Genomic DNA, 24999 nt, shown 5'->3' with positions numbered 1-24999 from the left:
AGGAAATGCTGCTCAGACTAACTTAGTCAGAGATTGCAGTGATTTAATACCGAGTGAAAGTTGTTTATTTTCCCACTTTCCAGTATTAAGCTATCCGCTCATCTTGCGTAATTTTTTTCTGGTCCCCCACCCCGCTCTTAGACATCCCTTCTTGGAAATTTCGTTATTTGTCGTAAGCTTTTGCGTCAGCTTGCTGCATTTGAAAGCGAGACAGACGTAAGCTCAACTGATTTAGACCTGTACTGTTTCGTGCGTAGGGATACTAAAATCGTCCTCAAAAATAGGAGGGATTTTTCGGGTGGTCTAACATCAGCTTCACCGGAAATGGTCATCTACGATGAGAGAATGGAGCCTCACTTGCATGCCATGCGCCATGTTGATGTCACATGGATTGTAGTCAAGCTGCCGTGATGGCCGCTCTTGTACCAAATGAAACGAAACAGTTTTAGAGCCGTGTTCGAGAGAACGTGGACGAAAATCTCCCAAATGGTTATGACGACGGATTTGCCCTGCAGTGGAAACATGGATCAAAACCAATTCAAATCCGATGCGCCTTTTATCGGAAATAGGTCTCCGACCAGCGCTGGAAGCTCTCGATCCGAACGGCAGTTTACCCGCGTTTTGCGATCAAAATCCTCAACTGCTGTGAAGAATACGGACGGCAACAGCGAGATACAGAAAGAGCAGCTTCAGCCGAGCGTTAGTATCCCATTAACAAAGTCGCCGGAGCCTGAAATCGTTAATGACGGCAGCAATCATAAAACGGACGCCTTTGCCCAAGTGACACACTTACGTCAGCTTTTGTTACTGCATTTGGAGCTTATTCAGCAACAACAAGAAGAGTTACAGAAAAAAGATCGAGACATCAATCAACTGAAATTAGACAAGGAGCAGGTAGGAACATGTTTTGGACGATTTATTTTCTTCTGTCTGTGAGTTTTGCTTTCTTGTTTTTTTCGCATTGCATAAAACACCCAAACAGAAATGCATTAATTTAGTTTTGGAAAGGTCAGCGGCAGCCATGAAAATTCAAACATGGCGCCCATTATAAGTCACGTGGAATAATTAATTTATAAATCTTCGGAAATTCTTAGCGCATGACAAGTGAACACTCGTTGGACGTATCTGGAACGTATCTTGCGTTTTAGTGAATTTATTCAATGTGAAATCTCTTAGAAGCCTTCTGAATTTAAAAACTTAAGAACTTTAACTTTATCTCTATCATTTCTACTACATTTGTAATTCAATTTTACGGTTTTGCCTTGTTCCTCTTTAAATTAATTGTAATGAAGCCTCAAGAAAAATCTTATATTTCAAAAAGTTATTTTGTTTTATCACAAAACATTTATAGTAAATCACAGAGTTGGACTCGCTTTGTACATGGTTTCTGTAGGATTTGTTATACTTAGTGGCCTTGTGCCCTCTGCCCAGGTGTTCAAATGGGTGCAAGTAAAATCTCAACAAACTTTCAGACTTGTTAGTGCGTTATCAGCTTTGTATTTAACAGGGAAGACAAAAATGTTTATTCTGAAATGTTACAAACTGCTTATATTGCTTATTTTTCTCATTGAAATGCCAAAATTGTTTAATCAAATATCGTGAATCACCAAAATGATGCATCTAAATCAAGCTTTGAATCCTGCTTTTTCTCCTTGTAGTTCTGTTTCAGGACACTTGGAGTGTGTTGGCTCATGCACATCTGTAGATTGTTTACTGAAAGATCTCCTCTTGTTTGCCGCATTTTGGGCAAGACTGTTTCTCTTTATAGACATGTTGTCTTTTTATTGTTTTTTAATATTGTATTTTTAACGCATATTTTTTAAGATATTAATAGTATGATAATTTTGTATTTTTTAATATATAGTTTTTAAATCATTTTTTTTAACATGGTATGTGAAACACTTTTATCATGAGCCCCTGGCTCAGGAGACTTGGGCAACCACTCCCCGTGTTCTTGACGTAAAATAAATTACCTTACCTTACCTTACCTTGGTAGTGCAGCATTACTCAGTAGTTCAAGACTGCTAAAATTATAGTGAAAAATAGTCTATTGTCTTGTATAAAGGCTTGTAATTAACACATCTTTGAATATATTTACTTGATCAGTATGTGACTGATATACATGTTCATGTACCAAGTTTTTAGCAAGGTGACTGTTGATTCACACAAGAGAGGTTATTAAAGGTTGATTATAGCAGAGGAAAAATAATTACAAGTAAGGTGTTTTTTGTGCAGTAACAAACATTGGTTGCTAGTTTATAATGTCAAAATTATTGCAGTTGGAATCTCGGATGCACCGGTTAGAGAGGAGGATGGCTGTAAAGAGAAGAAGAGATGTCAATGAAGGTTATGACGAAGTCCCTGAAGAAAAAGATGTCAAACCAGTGACTCCTAAAAAGTATGCTATGCTTCATCAATGATTTCATGTCCAAGATCAGAAGATTAAGGTTTCCCTTGGAGATAAAAGTGACCAGTCTTGCTTAGAACACACATTTTCAGCTGTAACAACATGCCTTTTCCAAGACAGAAGTCATTCCCCACAATCAAATCAACCATGTTACAGTACGTGTATGTAAATGCAGTGAAGTTGTTTAGGGCCAACTGCTGGCTAATTTTACAACCTGAACTTAAATCTGGCTGAAATGTCATGCAAAAAAAAAGACTTGGGTAACTTTGGAGCTGCTAAGGCCAGAAAGGCCAGGAAGGCTCGTTAATAAGCCAGCTTAATAAGTGTTTTCCAAGCTATATGTACATCCCTGTAAAGGTGGCAAACAAGGCTGCAACGTGGATCTGCTGTATCATGAGAAAATTTAACCAATGATTACTGGGAAATTACAGCTTTTGGATGGGGTCAAGCTTTTTTCATAGAAATGATCTCAATTGGATTTTTGTATTTTTGCAGTCGCCGTCTGTCAGTGGAGCAAATGATGCGAGCCAAAAGAGTCCCAGCAACTGCCCCGGTAACCATGACGTCGCACATGTGTGAGGATGTTAGCTACGACACGCACATACGAACAGAGAAGCTTTATCTGCATGGTGACTTGCCTGATCTTTTGAATAAAACTGTTGAGAGTTCAATTGTCGATAATGCCCAAGCACATGTGCAAGGTAACATATTACATGTAACTAAAGTTTGTAAATAAACTGTTGTGCCATTTCAGCAGGCAAGTAAAAAATACTGGAAGTTGCTGATTTTTTCAAAGCTGTGGCTGATTTACCGTAAATTGTTTTGCACAGTGTACATACTAACAATGCCTTTCCAAGGGCAGATGGAGTCCAATTTTGAATGGCACTTTTTTTCTTAGAATTAAAAACCACAAATACAGACTGAGTGCTCAGAGATGTTATTTGTAGATTAAAATAAACACAATTTTTGGATATCATGTCTCTGGATTACTTTTAAAGTAAATTATTACTTAGAATGTGGCTCTATATGTGTAAGAAGTGAAAGGGGAAAAATACTTGTACTACAGTAGAGCAAAGCATAATACCATGAACAAATATTTTCTGGGCAAATAAAAAAAAATCTGCCTTTTTCTACTTTGTGTGAAACCTTCAATGTTGTTCTGCTGATGTGCTTGAACCTATATATAGCTAAATGAACTAAATATTTGAGGATCAACTTTTGAAAGCCTCCAAGATTAAAACTAGCTGTATAGCAAGTGTTAGTAATTTCTTGTGTTGTGATAACCAAAGGCATCAAATGAGTGCTTAAATGGACCTCGGAATTAAATACACAAAATTTGTTTACAACCCATCGAGTAATACCCTGATGAAAGACTCAGAATCAAAGTTGCTGTAAATTTGTGTTGATTTGAAGCAGATATGAAAAGGCTTTTGGATTACATTTATGCACACGACAATCAACTTTACACCAAATACATGTACAACTTGACTTTTACCTACATGTATAACCTTCATATGTTACTAAATTGCTCTGTGAAGTTGCTGATGCTTCATGCTGGACACAATGTCCTATTGAAATAGGTGGTTTAGCCTGAGTGGGACTTTGATTAGCAGAAGTAACACTGATTTGACCCTGGTTAGCTCTAAATAATTTATTGCTATACTTTGTAACCCTCATAATTATTGAGAACTAATCACTGTCGATTCAGTGCTATTATGGCTTTCCAAAACTCTAATCATATCACCTTAGTGTTCCCAGGCTAACCAAACGAAAAAAGCTCTTGTTTTGCTGAATTCTTTGACTCTGACACCTGTTACAACTACATTAGGCATTTAACTAGCAATCCCTTTTGCCCTCAAAATATCAGAAAGCATGTATTGACTGAAAAATCAAATTTGAATTTTCAGTTCCCACTTGGCAAATAAATGAAATGGCTGCAACCTTAAAGCCAACAAGTGCAAAGTCATTAAAAACATCAGGTGTTGCATCCTGCAGTGAGAACACTGAGGTATGGACTTTCAATAAGTTTATCTGTTAAATTGTTTACTGTTAAAACTAATGATTGCTACCATCTGGGTTCGAATGCTGGCCAGGGTCTCTGTGTTTTGTATTTGGGAAAGACTCTTTACTCTCAAAGTGCCTGGAAACTTTGGCTAATTACAAACCTCATAAATCATTTGGGCTGGTAGACAGAGTTGAACTTCCTATTAAAACTGTTTGCTTCAGTTAGCTTTGACATTCCATTTAAATTCCATAGTAAAATGGCTTCTTTTCATTTGATCGTCTTATTATGGTTGGGGAGTTTAAGCATTTTTGTTTACTGTTCAATGAAAAGTTAGGGATAATGTGCAGGGTCAACCTCAGAAGACTTGTGCTAATTGTTTTCGAAGATATGGAAATGTACTGTTTCTTTCTGTCAATGACTTCAGTGTCCTTTATCCTTCTCTGTGCTTACAGAGTACTGATGATGAAGTATTTGCTAAACGGCACATGAAACAGGAACTCGAGGAAAGGAGGAGAAAACGGTAAGAAAAAACATCCCAGCTTTGAAACTATAAACTGTGAATCAAGTCTCTATTTTGCCTTTTTTGATCACTTTTCGATCTACAATCTTTGATATTTTGTTAGCCATTGACTCTGTCTTGAAGTCAAATGCTGGTGGAGTTAGGTGCAATAGACCTCTTTCACTTTTAGTTAAGTAAGTTTAAAATTTTACTCACTGATGGTTACTTGTGTGAACTTTTAAAGCGCTACTATGATCAAATTTTTACCCCTCTAATTTTTAGGTATCACACAGAATTCCACAAAATATTTAAAACACTGTTTATCATTTGCAAATATTTACATTAGTTCTGGAGATATTTAAAGGGGCTCAGTCATGGTATTTTGAGTTATTTTGGCCACATACAAAATTACCTTTAATTGGTAGGAAACCTGAGAATAACAGTTTAATAAGATAGAAAAACACCAATGAGACAATGATAAACCATAAAGGCACAAGGATGGCTAATGTTGGAGAAGATTAACACAAAATTACAAATGACGAATTTGAAAAATTGAGGCTAAACTTTCCAATATGCGCAAAAGTGTGACTGAGCTCCTTTAAGTTTGAAAAAAAAAGTGTAAAATATGCAAATGAGGGGACTGATGATGTTGTACAATCAGTGCAGTATTACATCAAGTATATAAATTTGCAGCGTAAATCATTGAAACATGATAGGCTAATAGTTCTAGAGGCAACACAGCTACAGCTATAAAATATTCTGTTCCCATGGCAACTCACTCTTTTCCAGTCCCCTTCAACCAGATTTCAGTATTGTCAGCTTGAAAATCATTTATCAAGGCCACAAACTCGGATATTCAGTGTAAGGTGTTTCAAATACCACTGAGCTGGGTAGGGGTTCTCAAAACTATTTGCCACCTTTCAAGTCTTATTAAACTAGTTCATTGTTTTGTTAAATTTCCAGTTGGGACATACAGCACATGCGTGCAATTCAGGCACATCAAAGTCTTGAAAAGAAACACAAAGATCGAGAGGAAGCAAGATTGAGAGGGAAAAGGTCTGGCTGTAAAGACCAGAGAGCAAGAGATATAGAATCCTTTCTTCCGCCTCCTGAAGATGGTAAGGAATAGCAGGATTTGTGCAGAAAACTTTTTGACATAGTTTTATCAATGGCCTAAATTCGCAACTATTTCCAATCAGAATACAATGTTCACAACAACATCCTCTTTGGACAGTGAATGGATGCTGAATGCACAATGACAATAATTATTTTGAGATTGAGGTCAAAAAGTACATTCAAGTCCATCAAAGTGAACTTTGCAAGAATTGGTCTTTTATTTTATCGCAATTTTGAGAAAAAGTAACAGACGTCTCTGACTGAAGTAGCCGACTTTTTTTTGTCAGCCATGGGTGTTTATTGAAACCCCTGTTTATAGTGTACAGTAGCAGAGATGCCAAGCTAAAATAATACAATAATGGGATATCACCAATTTTACCTTTTTTGACCCTAAAAATGTTGTTCAATTTAGAGCTCTGCTAACTAAACCACAAAAATGCGTCAAAATAATATCCAAAATTTTCCACCAAAAATGCCAAATATCAGCCAAAATATGTCTGAAAAATATATTTTATGCATTTTCATTTGTATTGTCCTGGAGATTTGGTGACTTGTACAGGAGACTGGGAGACTCCAGATTAATTTGGGAGAGTTAGCAAACATGCAGTAGAGTACTTACTGTGACTGGAATTTATCATGTGCAAACGAATTGCTGTTAAATTCTAGTGGTTTGTTGCATCAGCTGGGATGTGGAAAATAATGTATAACATTATACTGATGTTAACCCACTCTGTTGTATTTTATTTTGGTGTAGTAATGGCAGTCGAGGTGTCAGATACAGTACCCGTAGTAGCCTTTGGATTTCCTGTTCCACTCTTTCAAGACAAGTAAGTTTAGCAAACACAATTTTATAGGATCTTTTCTAAATCATGTAAAGTACTCTGTAGTATGTCGTGATGCCCACTTGGGTTCAACATTCTAAATATGTTGATCATCTTGCTACAGTCTATTAATGGTGATCCAGTGACTTCTTTGGTCCATATGGTTTGACAAAGTTTCTCTCAGTTATTCACAAAGTCCATGGTACATGTGCTGAGAACAGATAAACTTGGCGAGCAAGAATGCAAGTTCCCGTAATTTCCCTTGTAGGGAAAAGGACATGATGATGGTGATTCACAAAGTCCTAAATTCACAGTAATGATCTAGAGTTTAGCAATTTAAACATTTTTAGAAAGGTCAAGAGAAATCACTATTTTTTTCTTATGTTTAGGGAATTTGAGATCCCCTGGTTTAGTCTTGACAAGAGAGAACTAATCGAGAGGAAAGGAAAAGTTAAAACTGGTAGGACTCGTGGGAAACCTCGCGGCAAACGGAAGGGTTATTAGAAAGGGTGAGCTCAGCTGGTTTTGTTTGTTTTGTGAACTGTAAATGAATTTATCACCTTTTGCCATTTGACAATAAACTGTGCAGTTCTTTCTTTTTGTAATTTTGATGGATCATCCTCAGTGTCTTCTCTGATGATGGGAGGCGTGATGGCCTCTTGTATAGTGTGCAGGACTTAAGGTTGAGTGGTTTTCATTCGATCCTGAGCAGGGTCATTGTGTTCTTAGACAAAACTTGTTTCTCTAATAGTGCCTCTTTTCTATAACAAATATAAAATGGCTATTGATGAGTACTGCTAGGGCAATCTTAACCTTGATAAAGTAATTCAGAAAATAACCTATACCCTCGGGGCGGGGGGCTTCTAAATAGATCTAATTCCTTTCTCTCTAGGTCTTTATCTCCTTTTTTGTTACTTTCACAGGAAACAATTATTTCAAGCTTGATGTTGGAATCCTGGCTAAATAAAGGAGACATTTTTTTAGTGCCTGTGGAAGATAATTTGCTACTAAGGAAAGCTTAAAGTTCATGTACTGACCGAGGCTGGGTTGTTTGAAAGCCGCTTAAAACACTAACCCAGGGTTAAAAGTAAACTTAAGTATGTAAAAATGGTTTTCACTGCTAGTATTTTGTTTATTATGATTATTCAAGCTCAAGTTTGAAGGACAAACAATATATTAAACAGAAAACCTCACTGAAGTTACCAGACTGAAATCAAAATTCTCACTAATCCTGGGTTAGCTTAATCGAGCTTTGAACAACCTGGTCCAGAGTGATAACTATTTTAATTTAGTTTGTAAGAGCAGATTTTATGCCAGTGCACCATGAACATGTGACAGACAGAATATCACATTTTAAAATTCAAATTAAGGATATCCCAAGGCCCATTCATGCCCTCAGAGTGTTTTTTTTTTTTGGTATGGCTCTAAATTTAACGCAGTATAACCAGAATTTTGATTGCCCATTTAGATGCTCCAAGCAAAGGCAAAATTATTCACACAGCTGAATATTTTCTCTAAGCCATACTGAAGTCCAAAATCAGCAGTGCCTAAAATGGACCTCCAGTCTTTCAGTTCAACGGTATTTTGGCCCTTCTGTTACAAGAAATTTTATTGTTTGCATTGTGTAACTACATTAAACATGTTATGTTCCCTTAGTCTTGAAATTATTACACAGTTCATCTCAATGATTCTTCTAAATTGGTTTGAAACTTACAAAATGGTAGAATTTTGTTTTAGGTAACAATGATGTCATAACATGGAGAATATTTTTATATTCTCATAATCTGTTTTATAGACCAATTTCGATATGTTAACATTCAGCTTAACACAATAGACCTCAGCACGAGGCTCTGGGTAATAAACCCCACAAACTCTGTAGTTATTCCCCAGAACCTCATACTGAGGTCTATTGTATTAGGCTGAATTTTAATATATCAAAATCGGTCTATTGGTATTGTAATGATATTGGAAGGAGAACCTGTGATTGATCACTCAAGACTTGAATGGTTTTAGGAAAATCAATGTTGTGTTCAGCTAAGTTATGTATTTTATATACTGTATGTGATGTAAAGCCTCCAGTGGAAACCTTTTTACCAGCAGGGAGGGGATAAAGTAAGACAGAACCTACGGGAGAGGGTTAAAATATTGTACCAAACGTGAGAGAGAGAGAAGTCCATTTTGTCCAGATTTATTTACAACTTTCAACTACAGACTCTATGAACAATCCTATGAAACTCAAGTAACTGTTAAGTGAATTTTAATTGAGAATGGAACCTCATTTTTTAAAAGAAATAATAATAAAAAAGAAAATTAATAAATAAACAATGTGACAGATGTGCCTGTAGCTCTACCGCAGTGTACATTGGGTCCATTTTACAGTATCTATGAATTATTGAATTTTTCCCTCACATCTTCCCAACATTTCAGTTAAATGTTTAATTACTCAAGTGGCCTGAAAATAAAAGCACACCAAAAATGGAAGTTCTGATGTATCCGCAAAGTTTTGAAATACATATCTATACCATGGTACCTTCTTTTCTCCATAATGGGAATGTTCATAAAGAAGAAGACCAATATTTCCCATTACCCCACTAAAAGTCGTGGTTAGCCAATCCAAAGGCATGTCAACATAAACAATAGCATCCATGTGGCATGAGAATATGCTTGGATATTTGTCTGAGGACATTATCTGTTCCGAAAAGCAAACAGAGTTTAAAGAAGAGAACAGTTTTCCTAGAGCGTAACTCAAGGAAAACTGTGAGCTTTGAGGAACAGATAATGTCCAAGGACAAAATATCCGAGCATATTATTATCCTTCAAATATTTTTCGCAATACACACAGTTTTGAAACTTGGGAATATCACGTGATAGGTTTAGACCAACTGCACATGAGCAAAAATTTTTGATGGATTAGAATGTCCTGATATCCTGGGAAATGATACATTGATCTGCTATGGCTTCTATATCATGGTCACTTGGCCACACTATGGCAAGCCGTTTGTAGCAAAATTTAATCCTTGCAATATATGTTTAATCCTTTAAATAACGGTTTTATTTAAAGATAGAAAAAGGCATTCAATCCAATGGTAAATAAATTTTTGGTTCAATTCAATCTTTTAATTTTCACGATTCAATCCAATACCTGGAATATTGATTCAATCCAATACCTAAAATATTGATTCAATCCAATACCTAAAATATTGATTCAATCCAATACCTGAAATATTGATTCAATCCAATACCTGGAATATTGATTCAATCCAATACCTAAAATATTGATTCAATCCAATACCTGGAATATTGATTCAATCCAATACCTCGAATATTGGTGTAATCCAATACCTGAAATATTGATTCAATCCAATACCTGAAATATTGATTCAATCCAATACCTCAAATATTGATGCAATCTTCCTGGGCCGAGCGCGGCCAACAGGAACGAGAGTAACTAAGCACTAGAGAGCACTGAAAACATGGCGGGCGAAGGAGAACTAGATTTAGAAGTTGAGTTTCCTAAGTTTCTTGCAGACATCTTGGATAAAACGGAAATAATTTTTGAGAATTTTGACTCAGAAGTTGCAGAAGCGCACGCCGAAGTTCTTGATCAAACCATTAGTCTGCTTAGGTAAATGAGACGTTGCTACAACCGAGACACAAGGGACACGGAAAATTTAGATTCTATTACTGCCGCTTTTGTAGATGTAAGTTAACCAATTTTTATGAGACAAACATATTTGTTTATTAAAAGCTGTGTGTGCTAGCTTTTTGTGGCAAATAACATAAACTGTGGCAAATTTTGCTACCACATTGGTCTTTGGTATTGTGCATATTTCTGCTGTCCAATCATTACTGGCACACTAAACTTTGAACTGTAAACAAAATTTTTGCTGTGCTGTGTGCACAGTCAAACATGTTTCTCACAAAAACTGCTCGTGTAAACCTGGCTTTAAGTTATTTTTGAAATAAGAACCTTTACATTTTACAAGACAGCAATCATTGAACATTGGGATGTGTTTTAAGTTTTTCAATGTTGTTGTCTCATGTTTTGCATTATTTAACCCACATGTGGTACTTCTTTCCTAAAAACGATGTTTTTCTTGATATTCTATTACAAACATGGCACCAATTTGTTGTGAATATTATCGGGTACCCAGGGCTCAAGGCTAACACTACTGCCAACTAGCCACACATTTCAGTTTTGAATAGTAGATTTTGCACTTTCACTAGCCATTGTGACAATCATGATGGAATGGAGTACTGGTCTACTGGATGAAGACAAAATTGAGAATTATCCTGACAAAGTAAAACTGAAGAGAATAGAAACTAATGAAAACAGGGAAACTATGAGTGAATTTCATGGAAATAATTGCCTTAATAAGCATATGATAAATATTTAACTATTAAAGGGAGATAAAAGAAAATGGCAACACTGATAAAAGTACATCAGAGATTGAACATAAGCATATTGAAGAAAAACAGGATTCGTGTTTGTGGGAGTGAAATTTCCTTAGTGATTATTATTAACATTTTAGATGCAACAAGAAATGTCCAAGATTGACCACTCTTATAAAAAAGTCAGTGAAGCTGTGTATGAAAAAGGCTGGCTGGTGCAAGGTTAGTTTTGGCTAGTGACATGAGTCCTGTTAGTAGCCATTACGCCAGTGCACCAAGAGGTTAGTCTTGTCTCCTGGGTACTTTTGAAAATAAGATAACAAATTAACCTTGCCACATTTTAACATCTGTTTTGATAAGCACCTGAAAAATCTACAAGGCAGAGTAGTGCACATGGCAGTTATCAAATGCCCTGATTTCTCTTCAGTTTAGTTGTGTTGCTAGAAGTTAGGCATTCTGTAATTCAAGCAGTTTCTGAGTTTTGTATATCAATGAAAAGGAAGATGAGAAAATAATTTACTTGATACAGGGTGAGGTTTTCTGTTGTGAATTGAGTTGCCAAAATACTTTAAGGGCCATAATCTCCTTTACCCAGCCCACACAAATGTAGTATTATACAATTGTCAGTTGCCCAAGTTTAACTGTCACTAGTTCTAGAGCCTCTTGGAAGATGTCTACTCCCATTTGACTTGATTATCTTAAGGGATCTACCCTTTCCAATACAAATGACTGCAATGAATCATGTTGTCCCAGGTCAATTTCTTCAACTATAACATTGTTATCACTGTCCAATGGAGTTGGACCATCAGGATCATCACCATAGTATTCAAAATCATATGACTTTCCATTTGAAAGGGGGTTTTCAGGCTGCATCATATGATTAAGCCACATTTGGTATGGCAACCAGTTTTTTTTCTGTTCTTACATTTTGGTGGTTGAAAGCTTCAGTGAACTGGCAAAGAGCAAGGTTTATCCTTGGTTGAAAAACTAAGTGTAAGGTGGAAAGATGCACTGAATTATCAGTGTCCAGGATGCCTGACAATTCCATACTACAAAAAGTGTAAAAGTACAAGTGGGAAGCACAACGGAAACATCCCTCCACAATCTTTCAATTCGTTGGTTGTGTTGATGGCCCTGCAGTGAAGCTGCCCCTCTTCTCTCTTCTAACCTGCTCCATTGTATCGCACACACCAACGTTTTCAGCACCATGATCTACTCGTACTCTCGAAGGCCAAAATTCTCCGTCTCTCTTAACGGCATCCAGAAAGAATTCAAGAACTGTTTCTGCTTTATTGCTGGCACTACATTTCAAAAACATTATTCTCCGTGAAAATCCGTCTATACAGCCGAATTAATATTTTCCATCGGATCAGAGAGTGATGTCCATCCAGATGCCAAAGCGAATTTACGCACCCCATCTCAAGACAGTATTTTGGGGATCTAATTTTGCTAACCTTTCTCTTATTCTTCTCCGTTGAACCCGTAACCCAGTGGACTTAAAGAAACCTGCAATGAAATTATATCCATACTCTTGAATGATTTCGGTTCCTTATCAGGTAAGTTGTTGAAACCCCTCATATCTTCTCAGCCATACTCTGTCAATCTTCTGTGAATTGTCCATCTCCAAACTCCAATCATCTTTGTTATCGTTGTCCAGATGAATCCTAGTCCTCAAAGTTCCTCGAGCACCTCAACAGGAATTTTAAGAAATGGTCTTCCATGATTCCAACTTCTGAGTCAAAGTTCTCAAAAATTATTTCCGTTTTATCCAAGATGTCTGCAAGAAACTTAGGAAACTCAACTTCTAACTCTAGTTCTCCTTCGCCCGCCATGTTTTCAGTGCTCTCTAGTGCTCAGTTAGTCTCGTTCCTGTTGGCCGCGCTCGGCCCAGGAAGATTGCATCAATATTTGAGGTATTGGATTGAATCAATATTTCAGGTATTGGATTGCACCAATATTCGAGGTATTGGACTGAATCAATATTCCAGGTATTGGATTGAATCAATATTTTAGGTATTGGATTGAATCAATATTCCAGGTATTGGATTGAATCAATATTTTAGGTATTGGATTGAATCAATATTCCAGGTATTGGATTGAATCGTGAAAATTAAAAGATTGAATTGAACCAAAAATTTTATTTACCATTGGATTGAATGCCTTTTTCTATCTTTAAATAAAACCGTTATTTAAAGGATTAAACATATATTGCAAGGATTAAATTTTGCTACAAACGGCTTGCCATACCACACTTGAGTATGGTAGATACCCAATCACACCTTGTTTGATATGCTTCAGTGGCCAACAGGCATTATTATCAAGTTGGTTTGGTCTTACCAAAATACAACCATGTCTTGACCAAACTCGCCTGATAAGCTGCCAAAGCATACCAAAAAGGTATGATAAGGTATTAACACATTTAATTTTAAAACAGTTATAAGGATACTGAACAGGCCAAAACAAGTTGAAGTGATTCATTTAAAAGTATATCTTTAATGGGCTCAGCTGGACTTTACAAACAACGCATTGCACTTTTTTTGACAACTAAACAAAAATTGGAATCTAAATGAATGGACAGGAGAAAACTCCAAACTATTCACACAAAACAATTATAACGTACTAAGTCCTTTATGAATAGTAACGATACAAACAAATATAAAATGCCCTGTTTCTGCACAAAGACTTCTTTATAAAAGCAATTATTGCATGTACAGAATAATCTAAGTTCTAAGTCAAACAAAACAGGATATATGATCATGTCCTTTGCGCCAAAGGATGGAATAACAAACTAAGGTGGACATTTATGTTGGATCTAGGGTAAAATTTTATCGGCCTCCCGTCTGCTCCTGATATACTTCAATAACATCATCATCTTCCATTTCAAGCTAAAAACAAAAAGCAAATTTATTGATTTATTAACAGAAGCCAAGGTGCAGTGGTCTCATGGTTAGTGCACTCAACTCAGGATTGAGCCAGGTTTAACGTTATTCCTCAGAATTGCATTGCGCATCCCTACTGCGCACAATTTTTGCGTCATTAGCGTGCACGTACACAACATATACAAAATGGTGGCTATTGACTTGCGAGAGACAAATCATTGTTTTCTCGAAAATGAATACTGGGTCCTATTGATTTTTTTATTTAGTTTGAGTGCAGAAATCACCTTCTTTCTATGCAGTGAATATGGACAAATTTCTATTGTAGAGTAAAAAATTATCACGGAAAATGAGAGCATAGCTAGTACTCGAAAAAGATAATATGTGGCCTCAGAACACTGCGTACTTGGAACATATTGTATCCCTGTCAACTAAATATGAGTGCCCTTATCATGAAACTTACATCAAATTGCTCCTTAACATTTATGCAATACATCCAATGTTGTATTTCTTGCTTAACCTTCTCTCTATTTTTCTGCTCTCTTAATGCATGAGGTGAATGGTTCAAATATAAATGTTTCTGAAAGCGGATAATCTCAGGAATTATGGGGTTTATTGTGGTCCTTTTGCTCCTAAAAGAATATGGGGACCCCCCTTTTTTATTTCAAATTTTAAGTTCTCTTGATATAAGTAGCCAACAGGCAAAGTTTGAAAGAAAATCTATTGTGAGTTTTATTTCGATGGAATTACCTTAAGGCCTGGCCAGGTAATGTGTTCTTGGGCAAGACACTTTAATCTCACCCAGGTGTACATGTATATATGAGAACCCACCGGGGGATAACCCTCCAATGGTTTAGCATCCCATCCAGGGGTGAGTAAAAAATGATACTCCTGTAGCTGCTTCATGCTACATAGGAACCAGAGATAAGCACTTGTCTGATAGGCCACTTGGCTTGTATGCAGACTTCACCTTGACCAAACAGAAGCCAAGATGAACATGCCCTGTTTGTTTTACATTGGAATTTAGACATATAAATTTTGATATACTTAATAAGTATTTTGTCAAGCCAATTACCAAACTCTCCAGAATTACTGAGTAGAAACAGAAAAAAAAAACATGCATTGCAGTAACTAATCCAGTAAGACTTAACAAAACAACATTCTCGGCAAACTACCGACTTTTCCAGGTGGAAGGTTACTAAGACTTCCCCACATTCCAATGAGCAATGTCAGCGAGTCAAGGTCAGGGTGGACAAAAACACAAAAGGTACAAAAATTTCTACCCAACCTCGTTCTGGTGCTGTTGTTGGAAAGCACTGTAATAGAATGTAGGAAACCTCTATTGATAACCAGCAGCCAATAATGATCCCTTGAGTTTTCTGTCATTATCGCAAATGTTGAAAAGTGACTGAATTTTGGCACGTGGCTATCATTTTAGTAGAGGAAATTATTCTGAGGTATTTTCCACTTCTTTGTGGTCAGGAAAATGAATCAAAAGGCATCAATACAGACACAAAGAAAGGTACTAGCGAGTCGTTTTCCTGATACTTACGTCTTTTGGCGTCTGTTCATCATTTATTCTTTGTCCATCAAAGAGAAAGCGAAGTGAATTAAGAGGAACACCCTAAAATGTAACAAAAAAAAAAAAAACCCAAACAATTAGAGAAACAACATGGCTTTCTAAATTTTTGGACTGTGGGCAACAACGATGGGTACATTCTATTTGTACATGTTTCTTCTTTGCAGAGGTTTCATTAAGGGCCAGGCACAGCGGAAATTGACCAGCTATGAGGATGACTTTGCCAGCCTAGTTTGACCATCCAGAGGAAAGTTTTTCTTATAAAGAAGTTCAGTTCAAAACGTTTTGCCCGCCTGTGCAACCCAGTTCCCCTTCTGCTCAAAAAGTTAATGAAACCTTTGTCTTTGGCCAAGATAGCTGCTTTTGGAACCACCCATCTCAATCATGCCCCTTAATACTTGAATTAACACTTCTACTGTATTAGTGAAAAGTAATCATGATGGCAAATAATGAACTAATTGCTCAAAGAAATAATTTATAATTATCTGGGAAAAGTTACAAATGATTCAGTTAAGTGAAATCTATATTTTGCTTTAAAGTGGCCCTATGATCAAATTCTTGATATCCTTTTTACATTTTTGTACACAACAGGTCTATCCTAGATATCTTGCCAAATTTCAATCTATTATGAACATTTGAACTCACGTTTTTTGGACCTTTGTTTCTGAGAATTTACAGTAAGGCTGCCATTAATTTTCCTGGTTCCGTCTTGGTTGAGATTGGAGTATATTACATCATTTACTAAAAAATACCACATCGGTTGAAAGTATAATAACAGTACAGCAACTCGCATAAAGAATAACAAAAACTTTGGCCCTTATATTTGTGCAATTTTCTACACTAGTTGTTATTATAATTTCAATCTGTACGGTATTTTTGTGAAAATTACATCATTTTCTCAAATTCTCAACCACGACTTGGAACCAGGAAATTAATGGTAGCCGTAAATTTTCAGAAATAAAGGTCCAAAAAAACGCGAGGTCTAACATTCACAGTAGACTGAAATTTGGCAAGATATCTAGGAAAGACCTATTGTGTACAAAAATGAAAAATAATAATTTGAGAATTTGATCATAGGGGCACTTTAACAGAGCTGAATGCAAACTTAAAACCTTGCAAGATGAACATGTGACTTCTATGAAATCAATAAATACAGTGAAACCTCTATTAAGTTGACACCCTCGAGACCTTCCCAAGTGTGCACTTAATGGAGGGTGTCCGCATAAAGGTTTATAGCAATTGCACAATGTGCGGTACCAGAAAATATCCATACTCCCCCCACAGAAGGGATTGGAATTTCCTGGGGGGTGGGGGGTTCTCTAAGACCAAAAATTTTAAAGAAATGTATCACATTTAATTGGAATTTCCAGAGGGGTTGGGGGGGGGGGGGGTCTTGGAAAAAATCCCTTCTGTGGGGGAAGTATGGATATTTTCTGGAACTACACAATGCTTGTTAACAATTAACATTCAACAGTTCCTCTGTACTTTAATAAAGTTCCAGGTTGTTAACGAAGCTATCCAGAGTTCAAGTTCATCAGCTTTCATTACCAACTTTAATTTATTTGTAATAATGCCCTTTCCATACAGCAACAATAATATGGGTACATTTAATAACTATTTCAAGGATGTAATCCAATGCCACATTGCCAATTCAGTCCGGTGTCCACTTAATGGAGGTTTTTTTAACAATAGAAATTAGCCAAATACAATTTATTTTAGTGTCCGCACCTGCTTTATAGAGGTGTCTGCTGAAAAATGGTTCGTTATATAGGGAAATAAAACATGTTAATTTCGGGACCAGGGTAAGTGTTCGCTTAATAGAGGGTGTGCGCTAAATTGGGGGTCTGCTTAAAGTGCCTATGAAGTAAAAAATAATTGCTGCTTATTTGAAAGACTTTTCAAAGTAAAGAAGAATGGCGTTTTCCTCTTACGAAGATCTTTTTTCGTTTTAGAGATATTTAAGTTTTTGTAAGGAAAGTGATGATGTCATAAGTGGTTCCACTAAAACAGCACAACACTCAATCGAGAATAACTCTAGAAATATTAAAGCAGTGTTCTTTAAACTTGGCACCAGAAATGTGCATCACAAAAGAAACACAATGACACCTGTCATGCCATTGCCATGACAACAGTTATGCCGCTGGTTGTTTTAATTACGACTAAAATTTCCAGATTTTATCTTAAACAAGAATCTTCCACTCCCACCAATCTAATGGGGAGACTTAAGACAATATGGGAACCATGTGTGTTCCGAGCAAGACCCTCTGTCCCACTTTAAAAGGTTGCAAATAGGAATATTTGGTTTCTCTTAGAAAGAGACTGGAGCCAAGAGTGTTGCCATGGCAACAACATAGTTGGTGTCATTCTGTTTCCTTTAGTGGTATTGGATGAAGTTGCATTTTCATTGCAAAGTGAAACTGTCTCAGAATCACCTTGTTAACATGCAAATGACAACTATTAAATTTAATTTAATACAATCTTTTCAATACCGTGACAATAGCTTCCATTCCAGATCTTGCAAGTTTTATTAATGCATGCCACCCACCTCCCCCCCTCCAAAAAAGAAAACTGAACAAATGAGCCCAATATAAATTGCTATCAAAACCTGACTAATGGTTGATTCAAAATTGTTTCGCACAGTTAAATATGACAGGCCTTTAGCCAAGTAGGTCCAGTGTGCTACAAAGTCAGTCTCGAGGTCTGGTTTAAAAGGGACCCTGTAAGGAAGAACATGGTTTGAAGCGTTTCTTCAGACAATAGAAAGTCGAGTAGCAGTGAGGAAATCACAGTATAAAGTCTGTAAAACAGAATAAATTACGCAGGGTTCTTCTTTATAACACATTTAAATGCAAGGAGGAACTTTTAGTTTCACTTGACTTAAATCAGGAAAAGAACATTTCAAAAAATCAACTCGGTCCAAATTTCAGTACACACAGCTAACAAGGATTTCTCTCAAGTGAATGAAAGCATAAAATCTCTGCTTAAAATCACTTGTAAGAAATCCTTGTTACCTGTCTCCTGTTCGTTTTAGAACAACTACAGGAATAAACCACAACAACTGGTGACGTATATCTGAAAATGTCAAATCACAATTATACCTGGCGATCGCAGTAGGCCTGTTTCAGTTTTTTAAGTTGTGTGGTTTTCTTGATTTTGAAATGTACTTCTGTATTGTCCTGTGTAGCGAGAAGAGAAAATCGATGAGTTAATACAAGATGGTTCGAAAACAATTGTAAAACAGAAAACCGGGCAAATCGGAAGATCCGACAAAAGCACGTGCAGCTTTTCCCGCCATTAACATAACACCCGCACAGAAAGTCAACAAAACAGCAGCGAAATGGATACTTCTCGAAGAAAAATCGAAAGAATATTGGCCACAAACCGCGAATTACCAGCTCCCTTTTGAGAAAATGGCAGGATTTCGAAAGTGGAACTGTCTCTGTGAAGAAGTTGAAGTAAAGGGTTTGAAATTCTATTCTAAGCTGTTTGCCCTGCTGACTCGGCTGTCTAGAGCGTTTCTGTTCGTATGTTGCATAAGTTTACTCTAACTAAACATATTTCACGATTTTCCGAAAGCATCATAAAGAAACTCTTATTGGCAAGGTTTAAATGGTCTTTCCTTTTGACGGTGTGAAAATACAACGCCGAGATTTGGACGCTAACACCCTAACGATGAGATCAATGGATCTTACCTGACCCATCACTTTCAAGTTGATGTGCTCCGACTCAGGTTTTACCTCCTAAAAAGAAAATCATTTTATGCAACTCATAAAAGCCTTAAGTAATTCACAGAACAGAGCAAAAAATATACTTCAACAAGGAATTTGGTAATTTACCTTATTTTCCTCCGACATTTTGACTTTCCCTTCGCGATTGGAAATTGTACTGATCTTGCAATGCCTTCTGGGATACTAACTTCCGATTCGCAAAGGTTCATGGGAAGTATTTTCTTGGTCAGCGGTTATCATTAGCAATGGCGGACAAGGCCAGCTTTCGCGTTCTGACTGAAGATGAAAGGAGAAAACTTGAAGACAACAGCAAGGTTGTGTCAGATTTCAAACAGAATAAGTTAGAAAAGGAAGCGCAAAAGAATTGGGATTTATTTTATAAGAGAAACACAACAAACTTTTTCAAAGACAGACACTGGACTACTGCAGAATTTAAGGAGTTGTTGTTTTACAACTGTGAAGTAAGTAATACTATATGGACCGCCATATGGACCAATGAGGGAAAATTTAAAGAATTTAAAAGCAGTTGTCAGATGACTCATTTCAAGGGTGTAGGCAAAACACACAGCCAGTAATAGTCATGCCCTCATTCTCTACCACAGTCCTTTTGGTCAGCAACCATTGCAGCAGGGGGGAGGGGGGCTGTGGGGCATCATGGGGACAATCTTGGGACAAGGATAGTTGGATAGTGAATTTACGTGAACCACAACGATGGCAACAAGAAGGTCTACAAAGAAAAGGTTTGATGTGCAGAATAGTTGCTTTGGGAACGCATTTTTAAATTCTGCAAATCCTGTGTTTTCTGGAGAACTTGAGCCATAGTGGCAAATTAGTGATATTTCTTTTTGGAACTAGACCATCTCTTTACACTTTGAGTTGAGGATAGTTCTAACACTGGTAGATGCACTGAATACCATGACAGTAGATCTACAGATACCTGAAATTTTCAAGAACATAACAGAGTATGTTGTCCTTGTTGTCACTGCTGCAGTGGGTATCCAGTATTGCGATAGCTATAGATCACTGTTTTTCTCTGATTAGTACTCATAGACATATTAGCACTGTCTAGCCAAGCTGAAATGAAAAGCTCTCATGAAAACAAAAACAAAACAAAAACTGTACACCTTGTGAAATATATTACCATTCACATCAGAGGCTAATCTGAAGGTTGGGTCATTGCAGTGGTTATGATCCACACTCAATAGCAATGTTTTCAGTGACTGTCCTACGCTTCCAGCCACACCCAGGTCCCATATTCTGGAGACATTGCCTGGGGTGCTATGAACCTTTAAGCTAACACTGAGGTTAAAGATTTTTCATGAGACCTTTTCAACTGGCCATCTAAACAAATCTTTTATTTTTTTCAATGAAGCCAGATTCATGTAAAGTTTTACTGGAGGCTGGATGTGGTGTGGGAAATCTTTTCTTTCCACTGCTTGAGGAAATCCCAAATCTATTTATTCATGCCTGTGATTTCTCAAAAAGAGCTGTCCAGTTTGTGAAGGTAAGAGTTTTTTTTATAAAAACTATGCAAATGATGTCTATAACCTAAAAACTTTTTCAGAATAAAGTTGACTTGATGTTAAATCACTTGTTTAGTTTAGTTATCAAAATTTGCCTTTCTTGCACCATCACGCCAACAGCTCATGGTAGTTCAGTGTTTCCAGTGAACCATAGAAGTACACCTTTTAGTGGACTCAACTCAACTCAAAGATGACTGATCTTACAAGTTTTTCCTCTTTTATTTCATGGCTGTGTAGGAAAATCCTGCTTTCAGTGAAGGAAAGGTGAATGCATTCCAGTGTGATTTAACAGTCGACACTTTGGAGTCCCATGTACCACAATGTAGTGTGGACATTGCAACTTTGGTGTTTGTTCTCTCTGCTATTCATCCTGATAAAATGCTGGCTGTTCTTCAAAATATTATTCAGGTGAAAAACCCTTTGAATTCTTGCTCTTACTGAGTTATTATTTTTTTATTTTCTAAGTGTTTACATTTATAATCACCTCCTCTATAAAGACAATGTTCTTGATGCTTCTAAGGGCAGTTTGACTGTGTTGCAAGGGAGTTTAGCAAGGTTAGTGCACTGGGTGTGGCAAGCTTGAGCAAAGTGAGCTTGCAGTGAGTGAGGTGAATGCAGAGCGCTTGTAGTGAGATAGTGAGCATGAGTGAGTGCCAACCTCACAGTAAGCTTGAGGTGAATGCTGTGAGTGAGATGAGCAAGGTGAGCTCATAGTGAGGGAGGTGAGCATGATGAGGGAGGTGTGAGTGTTGAGCAAAGTGGCTATGGCTAGCTGGAGATGAGCCAGAGGTGGGTGAGAGGAGCTTACTATGAGCTGGTGGTGATTTGGGGAAGCAACCAATGAGCTGAAGGTGAGCGAGGTCAGCTCACACCAAGTGAGATGAACTCACTTGGCTTGCAGTGAGTGTGGGGAGTTTGTGGTGAGCATTGTCAGTGACGTGAGCTCATGGTTAGCAAGGTTAGCAGGGTGAAATAAGTGAATGTAGTAAGCATTATAAACTGGAGATGAACAATGAGCTAAGAGTGAGTCAGTTCACAGTGAACAATGTGAGTGCCGTGAGCTATAGGTTAGCAAAGTGAGCTTGTGGTGAACTCATGGTGTGCGAGGTGAGCATGCTGAGCTCCTGGTGAGAAAGGTGAGTTTGCAGTGAGTGAAGTGAGCTTCCGTGGAGAGAGGGAAGTGAAGATGAGGTTGCAGTGAACGCAGTAAGCTCTTAGTGAACTTGGTGAGCAAGGTTTGTGAGTATAAGCTTGCAGTGAGTGAGGTGAGATCACAGTGAGTGAGGTGAGTGACAAGTGAATGAAGCTGTAATAGTTCACTTCCAACCAATAGACTGACCCACTCAGAGATCTTTGTATGAAGTGTAAAATAACTATTCAATAACTTTTTAAGTTTGTTCATATCAGGTTCTCAAGCCAGGTGGGATACTGTTTTTTCGTGATTATGGACTGTATGACCACGCAATGCTGAGATTCAATCCTGCAAATAAACTTTCAGATAACTTTTATGTTCGACAAGATGGCACCAGAGCTTATTACTTTTCAAAAGGTGAGCAACTTGTTTTCCTGTGTTGCATCCACCCAAAATGGCGTATTCTTTGTACTGCTTTTCATCCATTCCTGATAATACTGTCGTCTGGTAAAAAAAAAAAAAAAAATAGGTAGACATGTTTTTTTCAGAATCACAACTAGCACAGGAGTCTTGAATGAAATTTAAACTGTCCAAAAGCAGACTTAGGTTGAAAGGCACTTATGGAAATTTGATGGTTCAGGGCAGTGGAGTGATTGGCCTGGATAAAAGAAAAAGACATGCTTGAGTTCTATTTTTCAAGATCTTCCAGTAGCTCCTTTGATTGTTCTGTTCCCAAACTCAACATGAAGTATGGATAAATAAATAGCTGTTGTACATCCAAGTAGTTTATTTGCAGCATCAGGCATTTTTTCAAGGTGGCTTTTATAGCTGGTGGGATTTTTGAAATGTTTCAGTACCTGAGCCACAAGCACAATCAATAAAGCCACAAGGGAATTGACTTCTCTCAGTCTCCTGTCTCCTCATGTCTTTGCTGCTCCCATGCATTAGATATTCTGGTGCAGGAAACTAAGTGGCCATGAGGGAATTGACTACTTTCCATTCTCCTCATGACTTCCCTGCTCTTTGCTGTGCTGCTTAACATAACTTAATGTAGTTCTGGTGTTTTGGAGGAAAGAAAATCCAGTTTGGGATGCCAAGGAGTCTCTAGTGTTCGAGGCTGTGCATTTATTATTAATATTGCTTTAATTTATGTCGTTGTTTTGTTTTCATTTTGCAGATATTGTTGAGACACTCTTTCATCAAGCTGGATTTCAAACACTGGCCAATGAATATGCACACAGGAGAACAGTAAATAAAAAGGAAGGCATTGATGTTCCAAGGATATTTGTGCAAGCTAAATTTATAAAACCTGAAAAGACCTCCTGACTGTAGCCTTCTCAATTCTCCAAGGGATATTTGAGCACTGCTGAGCACTGCTATGGTTGAAAGAATTGCTGGTTCATTTCATGCAACTGGGTTGAAAACAAAAGTGAATAAAAAGAGTTCAAGGCACAGTAAATACAGTCATTAGATGAATGACAATGCCCTGGCTTGTGACCAGATAAATTAAATTACAATAATTATTTCCTGAGGAAGCCACATCACCATTATGCAGGTCCTCTATACTGGTTCAAATTGGAACTTGGAGATGTTCCAGTTTTGTGGAGGGAGTGAGTCTGGAGTACTCAGAGAAAAACCTTGGAGCAAGGAGAGAACCAATAGCAAACTCAACTCATATATTATGGTGCTGGGCTCACCTGGAATCAAACCCTGGCGACATTTGTGGGAGGCGATCGCTCTCACCACTGTGCAATCCTTGCTCCTCACTAGTGTAAGTTTTATTGTAATGGATGTCCTGTTAACTTCAGCCATGGAATGGTGACCCTGTGCACCCTAGAATGAGACTGACAAGACTGCTCCAGAGGATATTACATAAACAATTATAAAGGCAGCAAGACTTTCACAGCTTGTAGAACTGGTGGTGTCTTCAAACTGACAATAGTGAACTTCCCCTCAAAGTTTTCAACGTCAGATATGGAGGGGAAAAAATAATGTAAACAGTATCTTTACAAGAGGAAGATCACTTTATCTTGCCTCTTCCGTTAGCCTGAATAAAGTAAATGAAATGTGTACATTTATCACACAAATATTCCATTTAAAATATTGTTTTTGACCAACCCATTCAATTGTTTTTGTTGCTTTTACAAACTTTGTAGACAAATTTCAGTGGAGATTCAAAATTTTCCTCCAGAGACAGTGGAGTGGGAGAAAATGGTGAGGTTCTCCATCTGGTTTTAAGTGAGAAAAGCAAAATGAGAATTTTTCTTTCTTCTTTGCTCCTGGAAGAGAGCCAGGCTAGTTGGTCTTAAGTTCCCTCTCATTTGAACACCATCATATGATCATCTCCAAGTCACTTCCTTCAGTCCCTTGCCTGTTCCTGGCTTGGTTACAATAAAATGGGTGAGGTACCAGTAAGCTTGTGAGCTCAACCTGTTATTAAAGTCAGAAAGAAGAACTGGAGTGAGACTTTTCTTGTACATTAATTTTTTAATTTTTAACACAATCTGACATATTTAAGTGCATGGAACAAAGTAAGTAATGTGGTGACTGGCAACATATAAGACCATGGGAATTCCAACAACAGGTTACCTATCAGAATGGGTCAAGGAAATAAAATTTATTTTCCATGTTCTGCATTCTGTTTTATGTTTTCTGTCTTGAGTCTTTTACTTGAGGCATTGTTTTACAATAACATGCGTAATTTTATCTGGTACATTGACAAAGATTTGACCCTGCTTTGATCGTTAAAAAAATGTAAAATTGAGGGAAAAATATATGTCTTACCTGGTTTTCCTTCAGACATTTATATTATTTTTGCATACCTAGCTCTCTTTTTTCGCTTCTTGACTTGTATCAGATGTAGAGAGAAGAGGGACTAATCAAGTCCATCACCCAAAACTAAAACAAGTAAGCGAGAAACA

General features: G+C 37.2%; 3 protein-coding genes across 3 annotated transcripts; 2 read left to right on the top strand and 1 right to left on the bottom strand.

Moving 5' to 3' along the window:
- The first annotated feature begins 362 nt into the window (after positions 1-362).
- Positions 363-8515, top strand: LOC145486546 (uncharacterized). The gene is made up of 9 exons (XM_081465232.1): positions 363-894; positions 2280-2398; positions 2903-3108; positions 4315-4415; positions 4865-4932; positions 5875-6029; positions 6782-6854; positions 7238-7357; positions 7772-8515. The coding sequence occupies exons 1-8, from the start codon at positions 430-432 to the stop codon at positions 7350-7352; spliced, it is 1302 nt and encodes a 433-aa protein (XP_081321358.1). The 5' UTR covers positions 363-429; the 3' UTR covers positions 7353-7357; positions 7772-8515.
- Positions 8516-13713: 5198 nt separating this feature from the next.
- LOC145486666 (small ubiquitin-related modifier 1-B-like) lies at positions 13714-19618 on the bottom strand. The gene is made up of 5 exons (XM_081465378.1): positions 19532-19618; positions 19388-19435; positions 18794-18871; positions 15669-15740; positions 13714-14125 (listed from the first exon to the last, which is right to left on the bottom strand). The coding sequence occupies exons 1-5, from the start codon at positions 19547-19549 to the stop codon at positions 14066-14068; spliced, it is 276 nt and encodes a 91-aa protein (XP_081321504.1). The 5' UTR covers positions 19550-19618; the 3' UTR covers positions 13714-14065.
- A 48-nt stretch (positions 19619-19666) lies between these two features.
- LOC145486658 (tRNA N(3)-cytidine methyltransferase METTL6-like) lies at positions 19667-24709 on the top strand. The gene is made up of 5 exons (XM_081465366.1): positions 19667-19884; positions 20796-20927; positions 21184-21354; positions 22354-22495; positions 23256-24709. The coding sequence occupies exons 1-5, from the start codon at positions 19669-19671 to the stop codon at positions 23402-23404; spliced, it is 810 nt and encodes a 269-aa protein (XP_081321492.1). The 5' UTR covers positions 19667-19668; the 3' UTR covers positions 23405-24709.
- Positions 24710-24999: the final 290 nt, after the last annotated feature.

This window comes from Orbicella franksi, chromosome 5 (assembly GCF_964199315.1).
Source record: "Orbicella franksi chromosome 5, jaOrbFran1.1, whole genome shotgun sequence".
NCBI lineage: Eukaryota > Metazoa > Cnidaria > Anthozoa > Scleractinia > Merulinidae > Orbicella > Orbicella franksi.
The sequence above is the reverse complement of the archived record's forward strand: the minus strand, read 5'-3'. Positions and strand labels throughout refer to the sequence as shown.

Coding starts and splice junctions, on each gene's coding strand:
- LOC145486658 (XM_081465366.1), top strand. CDS start 19,669: ATGGCGGACAAGGCCAGCTTTCGCGTTCTGACTGAAGATGAAAGGAGA. Junction 19,885..20,795: donor TGTTGTTTTACAACTGTGAA/GTAAGTAATACT, acceptor TTTTCAATGAAG/CCAGATTCATGTAAAGTTTT. Junction 22,496..23,255: donor AGCTTATTACTTTTCAAAAG/GTGAGCAACTTG, acceptor TTCATTTTGCAG/ATATTGTTGAGACACTCTTT.
- LOC145486666 (XM_081465378.1), bottom strand. Junction 18,872..19,387: donor ACTTGAAAGTGATGGGTCAG/GTAAGATCCATT, acceptor CTCGCTACACAG/GACAATACAGAAGTACATTT. Junction 15,741..18,793: donor AGGCCTACTGCGATCGCCAG/GTATAATTGTGA, acceptor GTTACATTTTAG/GGTGTTCCTCTTAATTCACT.
- LOC145486546 (XM_081465232.1), top strand. CDS start 430: ATGAAACGAAACAGTTTTAGAGCCGTGTTCGAGAGAACGTGGACGAAA. Junction 895..2,279: donor TGAAATTAGACAAGGAGCAG/GTAGGAACATGT, acceptor AAATTATTGCAG/TTGGAATCTCGGATGCACCG. Junction 6,030..6,781: donor TCTTCCGCCTCCTGAAGATG/GTAAGGAATAGC, acceptor ATTTTGGTGTAG/TAATGGCAGTCGAGGTGTCA.